The following is a 23,859-nucleotide window of genomic DNA, read 5'->3' as shown; positions in this document are numbered from 1 at the left end:
CTGCTAACCCTTGCCGTACCCCGTCATTAAGCCCCCAGGGCAGCCTAGATCAACACCTTCTGATGCAGAATCATTGGCCTCTCTTGCATTAGAAATGGCACAAATGTAGATTCACCTAATGCGTCGTGGATTTTACCCAGATCACCACCGTGTTTGGCATCACCGGCGCCCGCAGGACTGGGCACTGCCGCGCAGCACTGCTCAAGCACCACCTGGGATGTTTATAGAGGACCTGTCATTAGTAAGGTTGGTCCCTACCAGTGCTATCAGCTCCTCTCTTTCCCAGGAGCAGCAAATGCCTCCCAATCACTTACAAGGCACATTCCTTGATTCACCAAAGTCTTGACGGGATTAATGTAATTGTGGGGAACCTTCAGGGTTGCACCAGCACTTAGCGGTTTATTCACTCAAAGTGCATTTGTCTGGCTCATTTAGAACAGCAGAAAGACAAATTCCCGCTCACGGTGTCCCCTTCTCATAACAATATTAATGCACATAGTCTGTTACCATAAGGGGAGGGAGAGCTCAGCGGTTTGAGCATCGGCCTGCTAAACCCAGGATTGTGAGTTCAATCCTTGAGGGGGCCATTTAGGGATCTGGGCCAAAAATCTGTCTGGGGTTTGGTCCTGCTTTGAGCAGGGGGTTGGACTAGAGACCTCCTGAGGTCCCTTCCAACCCGGATATTCTATTCTATGAAAGGCTACAGGCATCTATGCAAATCATTTACCTTCCCACATCATTGTTCTGACTTGCTCCGCGGAAGCTAAGAACTGAAACCCACTATGAAGTACAGAAGTAGTACATTCTGGGTGACCATTTCCTTTCTCATTACAAGATTTCAGTTCTGCCAAAGTCAGTTGGTATAAGGAGTGGGGCGGCGGGCGGAACCCAACAATAACCCTGACCAGCTGTTTTCTATGCAGCACATGAAACTCCTCTAAAGGGAACTTTAGGTTCATTATTGGTTTTGATTCCTCTTGCAAAGAGGAAATTCTGACTGAGGTTCTCGACCTCCAGGTAGGAGTTTTTGCAGAATGGTGCATCCAATCTGACCCTGGATACTAGCTCCGCTTTGGGCAGGAACCCTGTTTTCTGTACATTTATGTAAAACACAGTGGATGTTTCCAGTGTAACAGAAGTAAAAAGGCTCACTGATCCTGAGGTCATTTATCATATATTATCAATGCATCCCTGATTAGCATAAGAAAATTCAGATTTTAAGGGGACACGTTTAATTTCATGGAGTAAATTCTCTGGCCTAGGTTATGGAGGAAGTCAGACTACAAGATCATAATGAAAAAAAAATCTATTAAACTGATAATGATTTGTTTCCAGGCTGTTACCTCAGTGCATTCAACAGAACTTTATCATCGGCTTCACTCCTTCCTGTCTACTCAGGCCACCATCCAGAAAGCCTTATGCAGGTGCAAGGTCCAGTGTGCAAGTCTTTGCAGGTTCAGGGACCTCAGCTGAACAATTTCTCTCTCATTGAGGAGCATGTTTGAAAAGTTCCAGAACTTACTATTTATAGGAGGATTCTGTCAGATATTGGAATTTTTTAAAAACTAGCAGTAAATAAATAAAGTTGGCAGTGGCCCTTTAAAACTGAAAGCAGCAACCAAATCTGGTTTCCTTCAGCATTCCTAAAGCCTGCAGCTGCAGTGAATTCAACTGGGTAAGCCTTGTCCACACTAGAGAGGTTTTGCCCAGTATAATTCTATCAGGATAGTTAATAGTTAAACCAGCAAACCCCTCCTAGCAAGGATTCAGTTATATAGTTATGAGTACAGCTTATGCCAGTTTGGGAGACTGGCATAAAACCAGGGCTGCACTGGGAAGGCTTTGCCAGTACAGCTATACCAATATACTGTACCGGCAGAGTGCTGCTAGTGCGGACGCAGTCCATGCTGACAAAACTGCATGTTTGCTAGTAGAAATTACTCCAGCAAACACCTGGCACAAGCAATGTCCGTAATACCAACATCGCCATGTTCACACTCGGGCTTACACCAGTACGGCTACGTCAAAAATACAAAAGTCACATCTCAAATGAAATAGATACACTTAAGCGTAGACTACGCTGTACATGTGTTAGAACCCACCTTCCTGGACCAGTTACAGCTAGACTGCCTCCAGCCATGCAGGGTGGGAGGTCAGCCTACCTTTGAGAGACTCCACTAAGGAGAATGAGCCAACCCAGATCCCCCTGGGGCTACTTGCCAATGCCCAGCAGAGGCCCAAGCTCCTGGCAAGGAATTCAGTCTTATCTCACCCCACCAGCCCTGGAGCACTCTCCCGCCCGGATCAAATGGCCGGGAATTCCCGATGGAGCAGCTGACTGAAGCATTTGTTCGTTTTCCTGTTGTCCTTTTTGGTTAAATAAACACCTTCCAAAGAGGGTGCTCTTTACTACTAGAAAGGCCTGCTTGGACTTGTTTATACCCCGAGAGAGGGGAAACTGAGGCAGCAGCTCACCAGCAGTGCTGCGCCTGACCACAAATGGTGCACTGGGGTTACCTCCATGCAGGGCTGCCCAGAGGATTCAGGGGGCCAGGTGCAAAGCAATTTTGGGGGCCCCTTCCATAAAAATATGTTGTAATACTGTAGAATACTATATTCTCATGGGGGACCCTACGGGGCCTGGGGCAAATTGCCCCACTTGCCCCCCCCCCCCAGACAGCCCTGCCTCCATGCCATGAGACCCACTTTTTTAAAGAGTAAGTGCTAAGCCATCCGGCAGGGGGTCACAGCTCTAGGACTCAGCTGCCACCTCCCCTTTTGCTCTCAGTATCAGTTTACAACTCGAGAAGACAGACTCCAGGGTGGTAGATCCTAGGTTATCATCTGGAGACCAGCTGCAGAATGCTCTCTAGATCCCTGGTGGGCTGATGGGCCACCCATTCCCTCCAGGAGCCGGGAACACATATTCAAACACAGCTAAAAATACATCAAGACTTTCCTAATGTCAGTTTGGTGCCTAAGTGACTTCGGCAGCAGCCCCAGGGTCACTGTGTGATTGTAAAGGGGATAGGAAGGCTCTAAGCCATAAGCTGGACAACTCCTGTTCCAAGACACGCAAGGGATGGGACAAGCCAGTCCCTGGGAAATAACTTTGCTGCTCAGAGAAGTGTGGGAGACTCAGCTCGGCCCAAGGCACCTGAACGTTCCCTGCTCCCCAGGTTGGCAAGGGAGGGCTGTTGAGTGGAGCAGCCCCAGAAACGCAACCCAAGCAGGTGCGCGCCACCTCCGGGACTTGGGTAACGCTGTGGCATGAGACCTCCTGCCCCGCAGAGCAGCCTGCTCGCCTGTGTGTTAACACCGGGCATGTCCACATTACATCACTGAAGAAAGCGGAGGTGGGGGAGGACAGACACCTGGATCATTCATAGGACAGACTGCCAGAGCCTCAGGGGTGGAGGCCTGTGTGTGAATGAAACTGGTTCTCCTCTTTGGCAGGTGGAGATACGGCTTGTTCCCAAAGGCTCCCAACTCTTGCACATCAGACACCACCGCACAAACCCAGCCACCCCGCAGGAAGTGGGGCAGGATGGGCTGGGAGGGGGAGGGGGGGGGGATCAGAACGGACTCGCATAACTTGGAGGTTATTCGCTCCCCCGAGCATCCCCCCAGCTGCGCTCCGGGAGCTCGCTGGCTCCAGCATCCTTGTCAATCCCAGCGGCAGCGCCGCGCGGCTTTGCGGAGCCCAGGCTGGGAGCACGCCCTGCCCTCGGCACCCTGCTCCGGAACAGAAGCGCGAGAGGGACGCACCGAGCAGCCCCAGGGGCGCCGGCTCTGCCCCTCGCTGGGGCCAGCGCGACTTCCTCCCCCGGCGGCTGAGCTCCCGCCTTGCAGCAGGAGCCGGGCAGCCGGGACGGGAGAGCGCCCCGCAGGCAGCAGCAGCCCCGCCTGGCCTCGGGGGGTCCCGTGCACGGCCCGGAGCTTGCAGACACCCGCCGGCTCCCGCTCACCTGCGCTCATGGCTGCGCGCGCCAGCAGCACCCGGCGCCCCCCGGGAGCCGAACTCGCGCGCGCCAGCAGCTCCCGGCGCCGGCCTCGCTCTCCGCTTCGGAGGCACAAAGGAGCCGCAGCTGGCGGGTCGGCGGGGCGGGGCGCGGCCGCGCAGGGGCGGCTGGGAGTTGTAGTTTCTCTCTGCCCGGGCTGCTGTGTCCAGACGAGGGCTCCTGGGTACATGGCAAACCCGGCTCCCCCTCGTGCCAGGGCCCTGCCTTGACCCAGGACACCCACAGATCGCGACAGGCGGAGGGAGGGTCTCCCAGTCCCAGCTCCCACCCTGAGCCCCGGCAAGAGCCCGCCTGCAGCAGGGAGGGTTTCCCAGGGTATTAGACACACCCCAGCACCCCCGGTTTACAGATGAGAAACTGAGGCCCAAGCAGAGGCATGGGCTTGCCCAAGGTTGTGCAGTGTGTAACCCACTTCTGTGACAGAGGCAAAGTCATTTCCTGACTTCCACTCCTGTGCTTTAGCTACCCAACCATATACACACACTAGCTACACCCGTGTGTGTCCATCAATCTCTGTAACACACATTCTCTTTCTCTGCTGTGATCCACCTACTTAGTCTCCGTGATGCCCTTTCACGCTGACCATGCCACTCTTCTGAAGGAGAAAAGGGCCTAGTATTATCTACTCCTGGTCCATTCTACTCAGCCAATGCAGGATGGTTCTGCTCCCTGATTGCCCAGTGTGCCATGAAGCCTGGTTTGAAATGACTCACTGAGGCTTCCACCATCCTTACCCGAACTGACCTTCTCAGTGGGGGGGAATTAATCCTAATTATACCTCATGGGCACCACAAACAATTCCTCTCCCTCCCTGGGATTTAATTTCTCATCTTCTAGTTATATCTGGTGGTAGGGGTCAGGCTCAGCAGCTACGAGGCTCATTTCTAGTGTATACCTTATTATCCTAAAAGCTCATGCTTCAGGGTTGAAGTTGGCCACCTACAGGGGCCAGGAAGGGATTCCCCCCCAAGTATTCTGTTATTTTGTTAAATCTCCTTCCTCTGAAGCATCAGGGATGGTCATGACTTTAAATGGGACATTGGATGGGATGGGGCAGGGCTCTGAGGTGGCACTGAGCATTTTCTTTCTCAGGTGCTTGGCTGGCTGGTTCTTGTTCAAGTGCTCAGGATCTAATTGATCACCATAGGTGGGGTCAGGAAGGAACTTCCCACAGTGACCTCAGAGATTTTTTACCTTCCTTTGCAGCATGTGGATGCAGGTCACTTGCTAGGATTATCTGGGTGTATCTCACTTAATTTCCCCATCACTACAGGGGCCTTGGGCACTCGGTCCCTCCTATTCTCCGCCTGTGGCACAGAACAGTCTAGTCTTCTGTGGGCTGTGATACTTTGGTCTAATTTCAGTTGCTGGGTTCAGTGTGGGGTGAAGGTGGCCTGTGATACACAGGAGGTCAACATAGATGATGGGTCTTAAACTCTATGACTTTATAGTTTCCCTTTGTTGTTTAAATCAACCTATACTTAGTTGGCTTTTAAGCTTTACAACTGATAAATTTCACCAGAATTTAAGATGAGATTATTCATTTGGCTCCAGGAACAGTATGTGATGAAGATATGAACAGCTACTCAGATGCTGCTCTGCCTCTTAGCAATAGGGAGCATGGAGAGTGCATCTTTATAAGGTATCAAATTATTCATAAGGAAACTAAATTCTTCCCATAGATGGGAGAGATTATCCGATTTTGCAGAAGGGACGTTATAGAATACAGACATATCAATAAGTTAAAGGGGACCTGTGATCTGTATCCTATTATGGTGTTAGCCAGTGCTGATGGCTTTCAAGAACTATTAACCACAAATCAGCTGCAACTGAGTGAAATATGTAGCACATGGGGGTGCTCAATGAGACCAAAAAGGAAGCAAATTGAAAACTGATTTAAGCACAATTGATAGCCAACCTATGGAACTCATTGCCACAAGATCTGAGAGCACCCCAGAGTTCTAAGTACTCAAAAAAAGGAGCTGATAGTTATATGGATAAGAACACCTAGGTTTACATTAGATATAAGTATGCTTCAAGAGGGATGTAATGCCTCATGCTTCGGGGCAGACTAGTAACTAGCAGGGGAATAAATAACATTCCACTATAGGTAGGTTATTCCAGAGTTTGGCATTACAGGGTTTCTTGCACTCTGAAGCATCTGGTACCGACTTCTTAGCACATGCGCAGTGTGCCTCAGGCAGCATGTGACCAGGATTCATCACTCAATTTGTTGCACTGGTTGGATCATTAAGTTCCCCGGCCTGGGCTGGGCATAGACCACTGGTCTGAGACATCATGGCACTTTCCTAAGTAGTTACAGTTTCATTGTCAGGCAAGGTTCTTCCCACGAAACCCCCCAAAATTCTTCAGGTTGAGGATTCCCACATCACATGTAATTTCTACCCATATACCTTCCTTGAAAGCTTCTCCCATACCTTTAACCTCAGCTATAGCTGTATTTGAATGAACGCTATTAGATGAATTATCGTCTTCGGGTTACTACTTTGCTGTGGTGCTAACGTGGAAACAGACGACTTCCCCATATCCAGTTCCAGAATCCTGGAGTAAAGTCTGAGGTGTAGCACTCCTATAACCTGCACACACCAGAGGTCAACCAATTTCAGACATTAGCTGGAATTTACAAATCCATCCAGGAGGCACAGGAGAGAGAGAGAAGTTGGTTCAATTCTATTAATAAAGTAGGAGCTCTTATTTGTTCTTTACAGTATTTATTGTACGTGCATCTCTCTGGAAAACATGAGTCCCTGCTGGAACCCTCTTTCTAAATCAGATATAAATTACATTCAGCTACAGTATGTGCGTTTTATCCCTATTATTAAGAAACAGCATTATGCGCTGACTGCTTTCTCTTTGTAAGTTGCCATCATTTTCTTGATTTCTGCAATTGCTTTTCCAGGGTTCAATCCCTACAAAGACAAAGTGTAACAGTTAGCGGACAGAGAAATTAACACTACACTTAATAGCGTTTCCTTTACAGCAACATGGATTGGTGCTGTAAGCTCACAGCCAGGCCGGCCCCACTGAGGCAAGTTGGCAGAGTGTGGGCTGCAAAATCCACCCCTTCTCATTCTGAAAAATAAAGGTAGTGTCCACCTGCTCCCATGGCAAGCCCCAGTATGGTGTCTCCTTTTGATTGTTCACATGACATGGTGCACGGTGGAGCCACTCAGTTATGATCTGTCTCAGACAAGACAGGCAATGTCCTGGATGTCTCTGCATACCATGATGTGAGAAGATGCAATGTCACTGCACCCCCCAATTCCATCCTTCAAGGGAAGGAGTGGAACAATGGTAGGGGGAGGGGGGAAGAGGCAAGTCAGGGTGGGGTGAGTGGGGACACATCCAGCAGGTAGCTGCCTCTCTGCAACAGGTGCCCAATTCTGACCCCGCTAAAATCTTCAAAAAGGGCCCTTGTTCAAATGTTTGCAGCCCTTTCCTGGGCCACAATATATATATTTGTTAGCACCAGCCCCTGTCATTTTAAGAAAACAAAAAGATTTATTTTATCTTTTGGTCTGAATATGGAAAGACCTGACAAGCAGCCACTCAAGGGACTGACAACAAACTGAACTGCTCCGAGATAAGATCGCTTGCTAAAGTTGGAGCAGAGTTGTACTCAGTACATTTGGGGGTATTTTCACATGGGCGCCGAAGGCAGGACTTTGCCTAGTAAAAATGGTCTCTTGTATAAGTTTCATTGGAGTCAAGACACAAAACCTAATGTTTTATTTAAAAACTAGGAGAAAAGCAAGAGCTGCGTTTTAAATGGGACCTGAGGGATAGAAAGCAAAAGCACTTCAGGCTACAACCCAAAAGTGATTCTAACACAACATCATGCTTCTGGCTGTTCCGTTTTCCAAAGGATTTTTTGTTGTATTGTACAGCCACCATTCATGCTGTGAAAGGCCTTTATGTAACCCTGTAGTGCTGCCTAACTAAACGAGTATGCTCAATCTCACCCTAAAAGGGAAAATCACAAGCACTCTGCCAGACAGCTAATCATGGAGAATTCAGATATGACCAAGGGAAGACCTAGGATTACAGCGTCTGGGCTGAAACACGATGATTATTTAACTAACAAGTCATAGACCCAGAGGTGAAATTAAACCGGTACGCCCTGGTACTGCATACCGGCAAGAGCTGGTGCACCGTACCGGGGTGGCCTGGCTTCCCCAAGCGGCAATTTAAAGGGCCGGGGGCTCCCAGCAGGAGCTGGAGCCCCGGGCCCTTTTAATTGCTGCCAGAGCCCTGCTGCTGGAGCCCTGGGGTAGCGGCAACGGGGTTCTGGGGGCTATTTAAAGGGCCAGGGCTCCAGCTGCCTCTACTACCCTGGGCCCTTTAAACAGCCCCCGGAGCCCTGCTGCCAGAGCCCTGGGGTAGCAGCAGCAGCCAGAGGCTCTAGCAGCAGCGGCAGCCAGAGGCTCTAGCAGCAGTTTAAAGGGCCTGGGGCAGTAGCAGAGCCCTGGGCCCTTTAAACTGCTGCCAGAGCCCCCGGATGCCGCTGCTACCACAGCAGGGGAGGGCACTTACCAGTACAGGGCGGGCCGGGGTTGGTTCTGACCACGCCCCTCCATCCCCACCCCTTCCACCTGAGGCCCCGCCCCTTCCGAGGGCCAGAGCCGGACCCAATCCAGCCTCGTACCGGTAAGTCCCCATTTCTACTTTCAGCCCTGCATAGACCCATGATGTGCTGCTTCGTTATAATGCCGCACAATTCTCTCTCTCACACGATCTTCTGTTAGTATAGATGAACACTGACTTCAGTGGAACTATATCAGTTCACATCAGCTGGTGATCTAGCTCCAGATGTAACTGGTTATCTACATTCTGTAGAAGTCATCAATAAATGGAACCTGGAATCACAATTTAATATGCACAGAAGCACTGAGTTTCACTTTCAGGTGCAACCCAGGTAGAGTTAAAGAATACCGTTGGCAGGAGAGCTAGAACCCTTCAAACTTGATTAGCTGCCCTGACAATTCACTAGGTCACTGCATGATGGAGGAGATTTTACTTTCTGTACAGATCTGATCTGAAAAAATAATTCCCGTGGTTCTGAATGTAGCGATCTGTACGTTATAACAAGCAAACTGGGAGCTACCGAAATTGGCCCTGGTAACAGGCTCCCACTGCACTACAATTCCCAGACCCAGCTGAAGTCTCTACACACACACACACGATACGAGGAATATGAAGAGAGACGCATTTAGAGGATAAGTGTATTGCTCTTGATGGTCTTACACCACTATTTAGAACCAGGATACACTTCCCTTGCCCACCACAACTCAGTCAGGGCACTGCAGTGCTGAGCTGCTAGTCCCTATCATAGCACTAAATCTCTGAAGCAGACGCTACTAATTGTGCCTAATTGAGTTGAAGGGTGTGTGGCAAATATCCCCTAAGAAGGTGGCTTTCAAGACTTTCTGGAGCTAATCAGACTCTTTCCTGGATTTTTTCTTGGGGTGGGAGGAGGTAATGATGCCCCTTGCTAAGGGGGTACATATGTTTCTAGCAAAAAATCCCAGCATTTCACAAACATGTTGGTCAAGAGACTTTCTTGCTCCCACCCGTCACTGGGCCCACCGACTGAGTGCAAGTACCCTGCACCCATGACCCCCATTGATGAGGGAGAAGAGATGTCACAATTGCTCGTAATGCAAACAATGGGCTTCAGTGATCTCTCCATTCCATGGTAGGTTTCACTTCTCACTATACAAGTGCAGCAGCCGATTGCTCAGACACAAGAATATGCAGCACATTTCAGAGGACAAATTTAAAGTTTTGTTCAGCCTGATACGCTCTAATTCCTCCACCTGATCGTCTAACAACCTACATGGGGCTCTACTCACCTGCTCCCACCCCACATCACCTTTGCAAGCATCCTAGCAGTGAGATCAGGGAGGGAGGCTGTGACATTACCCACGGCACAATCTGACCTGGTGAACAGCGGTGTCCCCTCAATTCTCCAACCGGGGATGTCTTTTACACTGCTCTGCTGTGAGAGCTACCCCTCCTGATTTACTCTCACACAGCCTCCGGCATGCAAGTTACTCCCAGTTAAGAGTGCTATGGCCAGCCACCTTTGAATTACACTGCAGAGCAACACCAACAAATTCCCAGTCCCAGACTTTCCCCAAGAAATGCACACCTCGTACTGCCCAGCCCTCTCCTGGACAACACACGCTCATATCACATCTGTCATGTTATTAATAGAAAATGATCTGCACAGATCTCGTTATCCTAAATGGAGCTTCCCAAACTCTTCAATCCAAACACACTGGTCTAGAGCAGGGGTTGACACACATGACCAGAAAGCGTTCAGCATCTTGCAGGACAAATGATCCAAAGACATATTGGTAGATAATGTTTGTGTGTTTACATACGTATTGGTAGAGGTTAACAATGTAATCAAACAGCCCCTGTCTATGCTGTATTCTGTTAATTCAGAGATCAAAAGGACATCTTAACATTTAATCAACTGCAAACAGGATATCGCTGTATTAATCTCTCCTTGAAATGTATAGCAAATCATCTGCGAATGGTGGAAAAAACAGACAATTGCCTTATGTTAATCTGTGTAGATAATTACCAGCGATGCTTCGGAAAGGGATCTACTTCAAAAGTCCCCATAATTGCATATTGTTCGCAGAAGGACTCTGAGCTGTTACAAGAAGGCCTGGAACTGTATAAAGATGCTTTGGGTCCCAATCCTTTTTTTAAATCTCAGATTCTGCTTGAGACTTCATGCAGGGGAAGCTTAAACCACAAGGCTGAGATCCCAGTCCTGACTGGACCCCCTGAGTATATATGTTGGACTATAACCTATGAACTAATTCTGAAAGAACTCTTTGCAACTACAACGCTCCCATCTCTGCTATGAATCTGAATCTCAAGAATTGTACTCATGTCTCTATGTACACTGAACTTTTAACCAATATTCTTATTTTTTAATAAATTTTAGTTTAGTTAATAAGGATTGGCTGTAAGCGTGTAGTTGGGTAAGATCGGAAATATTCATTAACCTGGGAGGTAATGTGTCTGATCCTTTGGGATTGCTAGAACTTTTTTATATGATGAATAAGATTTCCAGTGATCCTCATCATATTTGACTTGGGTGTCTGGGTGGAGGCCTAAGGCTGGGTCGCTGTAAGGGAACTGTGTTGTTGGCTTCTGGGTAACCAGTGAGGTATTAGAGAAGCTGTTTTGCGCTGGCCTGGTAAATCTAAGTATTAGAATATCCACCAGCTTTGGGGATTGTCTGCTCCATTCTTTGCAGTTCACCCTGACTGAGTGACCTCAGTCGGCTCCCCTGGGACTCCAGTCGTAGTGGTTCTCAACCAGAAGTACGTGTACTCCTGGGCGTATATGGAGGTCTTCCAGGGGGTACATCAATTCATTTAGATCAGTGTTTCTCAACCTGGGGGTCACAGGACAGGTTTGGGGGGGGGGGGTTTTGCAAGTGCAGGGCCTGCACTAGGGGGTGCCAAGCAGGGTAGCTGCCTGGGGCCCCACGAAGCTAAGATACATGCTTGAGCCCCAGGCAGGGTACTCGAACTTGAGCCTCCTGAAAAGAGGAACAGTAGTTTGGAAAGGCTGAAAACCACCGGTCTAGATAAAACAATACAACAAGTTTATTAAACTACAGAAAGAAGGTAATGACTGAAGCTATGTCTACACTACACAGCTTTTAGCGACATAGCTGTGCTGCTTCAGCCATGCCACTAAAAGGTGCGCAGTGTAGCCGCTGTTTGTCAGCAGGAGACAGCTCTTCTGCCAACAAAACTTCCACCCTCAATGAGTGGCGTTAGCATTTTTGGCAGGAGAGCACTCCTGCTGACAAAGCGCTATTCATACTGCCACTTGTCCTCAACAAAACTTCTGTCTTTTGCAGGGTGGGATTGTTTTTTTTTTTTTTTTAAACACCTCTGAACAACAACAGTTTTGTCTTTCACTTATCAGTGTAGACAAAGCCTGAATCTTTCAGTTAGGATCCCTCCCCCCAGGCCAGAGCTGTTTCATTTGTTCTTCAGGTGTTGTGGAAACTGTGGGTAGAGAGAAAGGAGGAACAGATAATTTGGGGCATCTCCTATCTCTTTTTATAGCTCTTTCTCCTCTTTGAGAATCATCTCCAGCTGAGGTTCAGGAGACAGAAAGTCTGCGGGGACAGAACCCCCAACTGTTTCTTTGTCAAGATGTAGATTTTCGCTCACATCCTCTTTCCTGCCAAAGAGTGGCCACTTAACCAGGTGATAGTCCATTTGATCTTGCTGACATCTGGCTGAGGTATCGGCTATACTTGTCTCTCTGGGGAACTGGTTTGTGACTCTTCCCCAGACTTGGAACATTCCTTTGGTGATATCATACAGCAGAATCCTATAACTTTACATACACCACCACCACCACACATTTTACCAGAACAATAATGATCAGTAAATTATGAGTTTTCACATGATACCTCACAAGGCATACTTTGTATGAAATTTATCACAGACTTGAAAAAGGGTGAACATATGGGTACACGCTGCCACAGAGGGATAAATACCTTGGGACAAGTTTTTGTGCAGTTCATGATGGTATGACAGCGGTAGAGGGAAAATGGGTCCTCAAGCTGTGCCAGACGTTCTTCTGTGTAGTCATCTCTGGAGTCAATCATCCAGCGATATGCCTGAAAAGCAGAGTGTTACTGGGCACGCTGTATCCTATACTTGGAAAAAGTATTTGATTAAAAATACATATCAAAAGCATGATTTAACTTAAGGCTTTCAATGCAGAGTCTAAATCACTTCCTTTAATATGCTGCAGAAATCCAACTACTTCTTTAAAATCTTGAGTGCAACTGACTATAAGTAATTAGTTAAAATATCTGGAAATTGTTGCAATAGCTAATGTGATCTTTCATCAATGGAACAGTGATTAATTTGCTTCCTCTGCCAGTGCAATACACTCAATGTATTACGGTAATGCCAGTGCAATACGCTCAATGCATTAGCATGACAGGTAAGATGCAATAAAAAATATTTAGTACTTTTCATCTTCAAGGCACTTTAAGAAGTGTTACTTGCTCAGAGCACCCATGTGAGGAAGGCAAGTATTTGTCATTTTAATACCAGGGACAAGGAAATTGAGGGAGAAAAATTAGAGAAAAGACCATAGTCACAGAGAAAGAGTCAGAGCTCGAACTGGAACTCAGGAACTCCTGACTTTCTATCTTGTGCTCAGTTTCTCTATCTACAAATTGACCCGCTGATCTTTTGGAACAAGCCAGGAAGTGGGTTTGGTGCCCTTCTTTGGGGTGAGAAAAAAAAAGGAATCTCTATAGGACAGCAAAGAACATGATCCAATTAGTCTATGTGCATCATCCAGACGAGCACGCCAGTCTCTGGTTAAGCAGTGGAAAAACAGGATACTTTCTTTTTGTGCCTTACTGCTCTTCAGGCTGTTAGATAATGAAAAACGTTTGTTACCTAACCCTTAAGTAGTATCACGAGGCTTTTCATGACATCTGTATTACGCCCTGCCCACACTATCCACAACAAGCAGGGCTTAGAGTGGATAACCAACACTCACTGGGGGAGGTGGGGGGGGAAATTAAACCAGGGCTTTGGAGCTGTGCTCCGGCTCCGCTCCAGCTCCAGGCAAAAACCTGCAGCTCCACTGCTCCGGAGCTGCTCCGCGCTCCGCTCCAAAACCCTGAATTAAACAGGATTAGAGCGAGGTGCATCCCTGTGTGGGGCTCCTGACTTTTCAAAATTATTTATTTTAATATATTTGAGGTTATTTACTAAACCCCTTGCTCTTGAGCTCCGAGTAAACAAGACCCCCCTTAAAAGGATGTACAGTGCCACGTTGCACATTTCCACTGGCTTCAGAAAAAGGGGAAGTGCCAGAAAGTAACTCAACAATCCTGTTTTATCAAACACTATCACACTGCAGTGCCCCCCCCCCCACCCCAGCAGTTACTTTCTTCTTACCTGCATAAGCACTGCAGGGCCCAGGTATTTGTCTCCATTCCACCAGTAACTGGGGCAGCTGGTACTGCAGCAGGCACATAGAATGCACTCATAGAGCCCGTCCTGAATGCAAATGGGAGAGAGGACAGCCAGCAATGCAAGACATTATCTAGGAAACAATTCTTCTGAAAGGTGACACGTGCTTCCCTGTCCACCCTCTTCCCCCTTGTGACTTCCTACTTCAATATGTTCATACGCAAGGTGTGCTAAAGGCCCAGTTTCTGCACTTGTAGAGAGAGATTCCTGTCAGTTGATGCTTTGAAACAAGAAGCCAGGGATCCTTTACTTCTGGCTGTATCGTAACCAGGGGCAGCTCCAGGCACCACGCAGCAAGTGCATGCCTGGGGCGGCAAGCCGCAGGGGGTGGTGTGCCAGTTGCCGTGAGGGTGGCAGTCAGACAGCCTTTGGCAGCATGCCTGCAGGAGGTCCGCTGGTCCCGTGCCTTCGGTGACAATTCGGAAGTGGGTACGCCGAAGGCGCAGGACTGGGAAATCACTCTCAGAAACACTGCCGAATCCGCGTGACCAGCCGCCGAAGGCCGCCTGACTGCCGTGTTTGGGGCAGCAAAAAACAGAGCCGCCCCTGATCCTAACAGGATTCTTTGTGGAGGGAGGGTGCCATGAAAATATTGGGGGAGTAGGAGTAGTGGATGAGAAAACAATGCTTATATTCCAACAGCTTGTTTCAAGCAGGCCCCAGTGGGTGACCTGTCCGTGTTGCTCTTAGGTGGAGGCACGGCAGGCAGCTCAGCGTGCTGCTCCTGTGCTGAATGCTGGCTCCACAGCTCCCATTGGCTGGAAACCGCATCCTCTCCCACACTCTAAACCCCCAGCCCTGCACCCTTTCCCACACTCCGAACCCCTCGTGGCTGTTCCTTCACCTAGGAGCAGCAGGGACATGTCCTGCTTCCAGAGAGCCACACAGAGCCAGGAAGGCCTGCCAGCCCCGCGCCAACCAGACTATAAAGTGGACTTTCTATGAAGATTAGAAATGCCGGTTTACAGAGCTTTCCAGTTGGTACAAGGCTGGATAACACAGCTGTTACTGTACTGCTATTTTATGGCACCACTGACATTTTCAGCAGTCATATGATGGCTTCATATGTCAGAAACACTTCATAAATTGAGACTCACCCTGGAAATGTCCAGATATTCCTTTAGAAAATTATATCCTGTTACTTCTCACATGTTTTTAAACAGTTTCTTAGATTGTTTGTTTAAAAAAAAAAAAAAGAATGTTTGCGGGTCAAACTAAACCCTCTTTCACTCCTTTGGACGATCTAGCTCATCTGCTCCTCCTTGATACTGCAGTGATATTGCGTTTGCAACACCATGGTATTGGCCATAGCAACAGACCAATGTCCCTAGCACAGAACTCTAACTTAACTGCAAGATCTATCCGGACAGGCTGGGGTGTGAAGAGAAAACCCTGCATTTTGCTACAGTTGGTGGGTGTAAAGGGGAAACCACACAAAGTTACTAGCGATGTAAAATGTTTTCTCTAGACATGTTTTCTTTTTTCTTTCAAGACTCTTCCAGTGGCAAATCTCTTTAAAGGCCCTCCAGTCTTCTATCCTAGCTGTCAACAGTATAAAGCCCCCAAAGGGCTTACTTTCCTGGGAAAACAACAACGTGTTAAAACAGGACCAACAACGACTCATGGTGCCTTATACAATGTTAACTGTGGCTTAACACCATGGCCATATCCACAATGCCAAAACCGTGTGCTTTCACTCTGAGCTAGCTAACGTGCGTTAGCTATTTCCCGGTAAAATCCTAGTGGAAACAGGGCACTGTTGTTTTTACCATGATGTCGTCAGGTGAGGTCTAACTTAGATGGGGAGGCATAGAGTTGACTTCACCAAGCTACTTCAAGGTAATAACTACCAAGCCTAGTCTCACCTCGCCGTAAAAATCGCAGCGATCTAATGCATGTTATCTTGATATTAAAAAAAAAACACATTTTTCTCTGACAGTGCAGACAGCTGATCTGATGTTCAAGTCCTTGTCTATACTGCTTGTTTTCCATCACGTTAGAATACAACCCATAGGAGCTGTGGTAACACACACCATGCAGACAAACCCACAGAACATTACACCACATTCCAGCCAATCAATTCCCAGCACACAAGGGAATCTCAAAGGATTCTAGCAGGGATGGCGAAATGATTCCACATTGCACTCTGCACCTACCTCTAAGGAACAGCCCTGACTTACGCATGACGACAGATATGTTAAAATATCTAACCTAATTCTTATATGGATCAAATTAAAGCACCGGGGGAGGGGAGAGAATAAAACACGAGTATTAACCAGTTTCTGACGATCTTCTATGGACTGCAGATACTGCTCTTTGCCCTGATTCGATTCATCCCTCTTCTTCAGGTAAGGCTCAATGGCTTTGTACTGAGCATAGAAGTTACTCATGTCCTGAGTTTAAACAAACAAAAAGACAAAAAGTATTTTACTGACTATTTACTAGGATTTGTACTAGCAAGAGATCAGATGTTCTGCACACACATTCAGGCAGACAGTGTTGTATTTGCCCCTTTAACCTCCCACTTCCTATTTAACAGGAACAGGTGTAACCACTGGCTATGAAGCTACAGGAATAAGGAATTGGTTCCTCAGCTCTCTCTGATCCAGCTCTTATTGTTCTGTCACAAAAGTTTTTAGAAAGACATTATATAAAAGGTACACATTTTGGAATGATCTCTCAGCTGGGTGCTGCTCCGTCCCTGAAAACCAAGGTATAGTCTGAAACACTGTCATCCTTGGTCCCACAAACCACAACAGATGCAGAAACTCACCGGAACAAGATCCTTTACCACATACATGTGGGGGAGAGGGTAGATTTTGGAGACCTTGCTAAGGTTGGTGTCAATTCTTTTGGTACAGGCCAGGGTGTTCCCGCCATTAATGTTCATAGCACAGGAGCCACAAATGCCTGAGAAGGAGAGAAGAGACAATGGAGCATCTGACTTGTATCCTTTCACCCTCCAGGGTGGGTGGAGGAGGCTTATTGCTCCAATCTACCCCCTTCCCCCAGCCATAATGCCATTATGCCATCTTAAAAGCTAGTGTAGTTGTCACTATTCTACCAGAAGAAAGATCAGAATTCTCTTGGGATCTGATTCAAAGCAGCTCTTGTGCCAGCCAGAAGTGTCACTGTTTAACAGTGAAACAGGCTCCATCAGACTTCCATCAAGAGTTGACTACGTTGGGTCTGCGGCAGTAGCTGGCAAATTCAGGGTTGACAAAGGTAAGGTAATGCACATGTGCACGAGTAGTTCAGACTACTCATTCCAATTACCAAGCTGTAGCCACGCAGGAAATAGATCTGGGTGTAACTGTGGACAGCTCCCTGGAAGTTCTTTGTATAATTAATTAAAAATGAGGATTCTGCCCCTTTCAACCCATCTTTCTGACCTGTGTCATCATAGGACAACTGTTCCCAAATCAGCACACTGACATTATCAACAGAAATATGGTCTCATCCTGAGGCTAAGCTGGATAGCAGACAAGCTATAAAATCAACAAAGCACTCATTAAATGGATTAAAAATTGGCTAGCTGATAGGTCTCAAAAAGTAACTGTGAATGGGAAATCACCATCAACTGGGAGTGTTTCTAGTGGGTCCCACAGGAGACTGTTTCTTGGCCCTACACTATTCAATATTTTTATCGAAGACCAAGAAGAAAAAGAGATAACCAATAAAGTTTGTAGATTACACAAAGATTGGTGGAATGGTAAATAATGACGAGAATAGGTAAATGATACCGAGCGATCTGCATCACTTGGTGAGATGGCCGCAGGAGAACAACGTTTGTATTTCAATACAGCCAGATCAATGACCTAAGAACCAAGAGCCTAGGCCACGTTTAAAGGATAAAGGGCTACTCTGGGAAGCAGGGACTTTGAAAAAGATGAGGGGGTCATGATGGATAATCAGCTGCATATGATCTCCTAGTGCGACGCTGTGATTAAAAGGGCTAATGTAATCCTTGGATATATAAACAGGAGAATATTAAAACTCTAAGTAGAGAGGTTATATTACCCCTGTATTTTACACTGGTGTGACTGCTACTGGAATACTCTGTCCAGTGCTGGTGTTCACATTTCAAGAAGAACATTGAAAAATTGGAGAGGGTTCAGAGAAGAGCCGCAAGAATGACTGAAAGATTGGGGAAAAAAGCCTTATAGTGAGACTCAAAGACTTCAATCTACTTAATTTATCAAAGAGTAGATTAAGGGATGACTTGATTAAAGTCTGTAATTACCTACATAAGGAACAGAAATTTGATATTAGAGGGATGGCTCTTCAATCTAGCAGACAAAGGCATAGCAACATCCAATGTCTGGAAGTTGAAGCTAGACAATTCGGATTAGAAATAATCTGCAAATATGTAACAGTGAGGGCAACTAGCCACTGGAACAATTTGGTGGATTTTCCATTACTGGACATTTTTTAAATCAGGATTGGATGTTTTTCTAAAAGATCTGGTCTAATTCTAACAGGAATTAATTCAGGGAAGTCCTACAGTTTGTATTCTATAAGAGGTCAGGCTAGATGAACTCAGTGGTCCCTTCCAGCCTTATAGTATATGAAATATTTGCAAAACCAGAAACAATTCTTGGCCAATTACCCTCTTGCATTCTAGCACACACAAAGGTGGCTTTTAGAATCACCAAGGTTGATTTCCCCCCCCGACACTAATCATTTAACCTGGTGAAGAGGAAACAGTGAAAAATCCTTCAATCATTCCCAGCAAACAAAACAAAACTCAGGAGCAAAAATTTTGACTGATGTACTGAGATTGAAACAACGTTATTTAATAACTGTGACCTGTGAATGAGCCTACCACTTGAACCTGACAGATGTCAAGTGCCCTGTACTTAACAGCATCAGAGACAGTATAGTATACTAATGTCTATCCTGAGATGTTCTGCGGGACATAGAATATTCACACTCATCACCCACTTTGGTTTAGATGAATATCTTCTCAGTACTCAGTGTGTCAAATGATCCTCAGCATAACAGATTCATTTTTAAATTTAATTAAAGAGCACCTCACCTTCCCTACATGATCTGCGGAAGGTCAGAGTGGAGTCCATCTCATTTTTTATCTTGATCAGAGCATCAAGTACCATAGGCCCACACCTATAATGGAAACCGGTCACTTTAATATGCCTGCATATTCCCCACAGCCCAACTATTTCCTTTCCACTCTTCTCACACATCTGTGAAATCCCTCTTAGATTCTGGAAATAAAGTTACTGTCTGACCTTGTTTGCAACAACTCCCTCCTTGCTCCTGCTGAAATTCTAAAAAGATTTATTTCCTTATTTGAGGAGCAGTATCTGCATCCCCCAGCTATAGGCCTATATGTCTGTTGCTACAGAACATAGATCCTACAAACACTGGATTTTCTATTCTTTGCATTGCTATTAGAAAGTGCCTATCAAATATACTAAGGATAAAAATTCTAAACCCGTCTAAGCCAATCCCAAGTGACAAAATATAGATCACCCAATCAAATAAAACTCAGATACTACCCCATGTGCCTTAATACACACCCTCACCAAAATTCCTGAGGGGGGGAAGCCCCCAAAAACCAGATGAGCTTTGCACTGTGCCACAAAGATTAATAACTCTGGCTGGGTTGGACAGTCAGGAGGTTTTCATTGTAAATACCTTGCTACAAGGCTCCTCCCCTTTAAATCAAGGTATTATGAGTCTGAGTGTCCTCATTAATCATAAATGAGGCGATAATACATAAGGAAAGAGGCAGTCCCAGGTAGCCAGGTCTCAAAATCATTCAAGGTTTATGTAATAGGTTTATGCAATAGATAAGAAACAAAACTCCACCCAGAAACTAGTCAGAAGCCAGTGCAGACAACAGAGCAGCAATACAGTCAGCTCTCTCTGCGAGAGGTTTTTTAAATAAGCATGTGGCTACATTCTGCATTAGTTTAAAATTTCAGAATAGACTTAAGATGGACCCCAAGTAGCATGCGATGGATCCTGAGGAAACAGAGACACAGGTGTTTGTACCAAGGTTCCTTCCTACGTCCCAGAGAAAAGGTTGCACACTTCTTGGTAACTGCAGAGAGGAAAAGTGCTCTTGGCCACAGCTGCCACTTGAGCATCTCTCATACGACCCCAAGCTGAAAACCCAAGTGATAAGAGGCAGGCGCACATGCTCACTTTGAGAGGAGCTGATGTAACCTCCATAATTTCTGCTGGATCCTTCTCTTGCTATACCAGCACAAGCAGCTCATGCAGCACAGTTCCACTTTGGAATGCACATGGAAACGTTATCATGTATTCCAAAACATGCTAAAGCCTTGGACGTGTTTGTGTTTCTAGTATGGCTTGAGGACATTTTAGGGTCTCGTGTACATTCTGAAATTGAACTATTCTTTTAATCATCTTGAGAGACAGCTGTGTTGAACTCCTCCAGACACAGTTCTACTTGTCATGTTCTGGCCCTGTGTTACCATCAGGCAAAAGCAATCTGTACTACATGGTTGTACCAGGCTTCCTTTACCTGGTCATAACACGATCTGGTCCCATCGATGAGACACGTCTGTGCAGTAACTGATCATCCTAACATAGCTTGAATGATCGTGTAAAACGAAAAGTGCTGTTACGACCGTTAATTAACAGCTACAGAGTGGCCAAATTAAATCCACATCCAGAGCCTTAAATGATTTACACCGGTCCAAAGCTGACAGAGGAAAAGGCATCTCTGTGGAGCAGCACTCTCGGGTCAGCATCTGTATAATCTTACATGCATACTCACTTATTCAGATCAATTTCATAGGTCTGCATGTGTGGCTTGTCCCCAGGCTTGTCGGGATCCCATCTGTAGATAGCAAAAGTCTTGATACGTGGTGCTACTGCTTCAGAAGCGGGTGCTGCTGCAGCTGCTGTCTGTGCTCCACGGCAGGCCTAAGCTCAAACAACAACAACACGGCCCCTTAGATTTCCTCCATGTATTTTTCTAGACAACACGTGTTCGGTTGGGAAGAGATTTATTTTGTTGCCTATTGATTAAAGCAAGGTATCTGCAGTCAGGAGTCCAGGATCTACCACCAACTTACTGTGTTGCCTTCAACAAGCGTCAATCTCAGCATTTTCATTTTCTAATTAATTAAACAGAGATAATACTTACCCCTTCCCACATACCTGCTACAGTTTCAAACACTGCTAACATCAGTGGAGAATTACAGATCCAATTTTGGCTAGCGTAAATGCCACGTATAAAGTCTGCAGGGTGTAGCCTATCTAGATTTCCATTACTTACATGTTTTGGTATAAATAGGTAGAGAGGACAATGACCAATCTAGATGACTTTCAAAATGATTCACGTGCCTCTGGAAAAACTCATTTTAAGCTAAACAGAACAGCTGTCACCAAAGTCACTTTAAGACACCGAAGTGTCCCTAGTGGGCCAAAAATCTATCCAGCCTCACCACACCCGCCCCTATTTCACGGAGAGAGAAACCGAGGCACGGAAAGGGAAAGTGGTTTGCCCAAGATCAGGCACCAAGTCAGCGGCGATGAGGGGGGAGCTGGCGCCCCCCCATCGCAAGCCACGCCCCCAGGGGACCGATCGCGGAGCCGGCGCCCCCCAACCCGCTAGCCACCCCCCAGAGGCCCAGAGGCGCGATGGGGGCGGGGAGCTGGGAGGGACAGGCAGGCCACTACCTCTGGATTCCCTCCGCCCGAAGGGGGGCCCCTCCCCGGCCTGCTCCACTCAGAGCCCCCCCCGCCCCCTTTCCCTCCACAGCCCCCCGGCAGCTCCCCCACCTCCTCCCCATAGGCCCCCCCCGCGGGCCCAGCCCCCGACCCGCTCACTGATGTAACCGCCCGCCGGGCCCCCCCTCACCTGCCCCGCGGCCGCCCAGAGGGTCACCCTGGCGACGCTGCGCTTCAAGGAGACACCGACTACGGCCGCCGCCATCTTGGGTGCCGACAACAACCGCGACACGGCCGCCGCTATCCCACAGGCCACCGCGACGGAACAGGAAAGGACGCTGCTTTCCCTAAAGACCATAGAGCAGAGACTGGGCGGCCATAGTGGGAGTGGCTAAGTACGGGGGCATATTGGGCGTGGCTGAGCCGCTGAGGAGAGATGGAGCCAATGGGAAGCCACTATGGGAGTGGCTGAGGGCAGAGGGAGCCAATGGGAGGCCATATTGGGAGCGGCTGAGGACAGAAGTCAATGGGAGGCCACATTGGGCGGGACTGAGGATAGAGGGTGCCAATGGGAGTGACTGAGGCCGGGGGGGGCGGGGCAATAGGAGGCCATATTGGGAGTGGCTGAGGGCAGAGGGAGCCAATGGGAGGCCATATTGAGAGAGGCTCACGAGAGATAGCGCCAACAGGCGGCCATATTGGGAGTGGCGGATGAGGCTGACTCAGAAGAAGGTGTGATGAAGTTAATGGGGAAGATTATGGATGGCAGAACAGGGTCTAGAATTGAATGTGGCCCAGACAAAAACTCCGGTGGTTTGTAAGGATCCTGGGAAACCACGAAAGATCACACACGGCGGGTCAGCAATGGGAAATTATTGCTGCTTAGGACGAATCCCCATGGAAGATCCGGCTCTGGAATAGCAAGAGCGAAAGAGACATTCTGGAAGCATAAACGTCTGATGAAATGGTACATAAATCTGAATCAGACTCTTAAAAACATACATTTGGTCTGTGTTCAATTACAGCTGTGAAACATGGACATTCAAACAGTCGATAATACAGACATTACAATCCTTCGAGCTATCATGCTATAGAAGAATTCTGAAAATACCCTAGGTAGACCAAGTAATTACTCAAGGAGCTGACTGAGGAATTAGCAATTATCTTTGAAAACGCATGGAAGACGGGAGACATTCCAGAAGACTGGACAAGGGCTCCAGGATGACGACTGTGGGTGAGAGCTTCACTTCTCTGGCACAGCGGAACTATCTACAATAAGGGTAAACTCCATCTGTGTGGGAGACAGAACTTTCTTTGGGGCCGGTCCAAGACTAGAATAAAATCCCCCAGGAATTAAAAACCATCAGCCTCCCCACTCCATGTGCCAGGGTCACGTCTTTGACCTGCCTTCTCTAACTTAAACATATAGCAACATTAAAAAATAATCCAAAACAAGACCCTCCACTGTACATACATCTCCCCCTGGGGAGAGAAGGCGAGAATAAACATGCCAGATGTCAGTCAGATTACTTAATGTCCTGCTGGAAGGTGCTCAGATACCACGGTGTTGAGCGTGGTATAAGAACCTATATAGATAGAACAGAAAAGATAAGATTAGGACACTATGGGATTGTTTTAATACTTTAAAGGATATTTGCACTGCAGAAAACATTCAACAACATCAGATTTAAACTTGGATGTGTTTTGTCTTGGATGTTTTCTATAATTTTGCTTAGCACTTGTTGCTGAGGATAAATTCCGTTCACATGCTCATAAGGGCATGTTCTTCCTCCCATTGCATCTAGTTCACATACTGGAGCAGCAACATCATAGTACTGAGTTTAAGAACATAAGAACGGCCCTACTGGGTCAGACTAAAGGTCCATCCAGCCCAGTATCCCATCTTCCAACAGCAGCCAGTGCCAGGTGCCCCAGAGGGAATGAATAGAACAGGTAATCACCATGTGATCCATCCCCTGTCGCCCATTCCCAGCTTCTGGCAAACAGAGGCTAGGGACACCATTCCTGCCCATCAGTCATTTCTGCAGCCATCAGGCTGAGATGTGCTAAATACTGATGGATTCTGACTCTGCTGCACG

General features: G+C 47.2%; 2 protein-coding genes across 2 annotated transcripts in view; both read right to left on the bottom strand.

Annotated features, from left to right (window-relative positions):
• Positions 1–4,045, bottom strand: part of ATP13A2 (ATPase cation transporting 13A2) — a 70,467-nt gene extending 66,422 nt beyond the window's left edge. Inside the window, exon 1 of the mRNA XM_044996387.1 lies at positions 3,969–4,045. Within this exon, the coding sequence (XP_044852322.1) occupies positions 3,969–3,978 (10 nt within the window). The 5' untranslated portion in view covers positions 3,979–4,045. The remainder of the gene's footprint in view (positions 1–3,968) is intronic.
• A 2,692-nt stretch (positions 4,046–6,737) lies between these two features.
• On the bottom strand, positions 6,738–22,123 carry SDHB (succinate dehydrogenase complex iron sulfur subunit B). Its single transcript, XM_044996061.1, has 8 exons — positions 21,951–22,123; positions 20,862–21,010; positions 19,131–19,216; positions 16,866–17,002; positions 16,369–16,485; positions 14,018–14,119; positions 12,589–12,711; positions 6,738–6,952 (listed from the first exon to the last, which is right to left on the bottom strand). The coding sequence occupies exons 1-8, from the start codon at positions 22,116–22,118 to the stop codon at positions 6,875–6,877; spliced, it is 960 nt and encodes a 319-aa protein (XP_044851996.1). The 5' UTR covers positions 22,119–22,123; the 3' UTR covers positions 6,738–6,874.
• Between the last annotated feature and the right edge of the window lie 1,736 nt (positions 22,124–23,859).

The sequence above is a fragment of the Mauremys mutica genome, chromosome 21, assembly GCF_020497125.1.
Source record: "Mauremys mutica isolate MM-2020 ecotype Southern chromosome 21, ASM2049712v1, whole genome shotgun sequence".
Taxonomy (NCBI): domain Eukaryota; kingdom Metazoa; phylum Chordata; order Testudines; family Geoemydidae; genus Mauremys; species Mauremys mutica.
The sequence above is the reverse complement of the archived record's forward strand: the minus strand, read 5'-3'. Positions and strand labels throughout refer to the sequence as shown.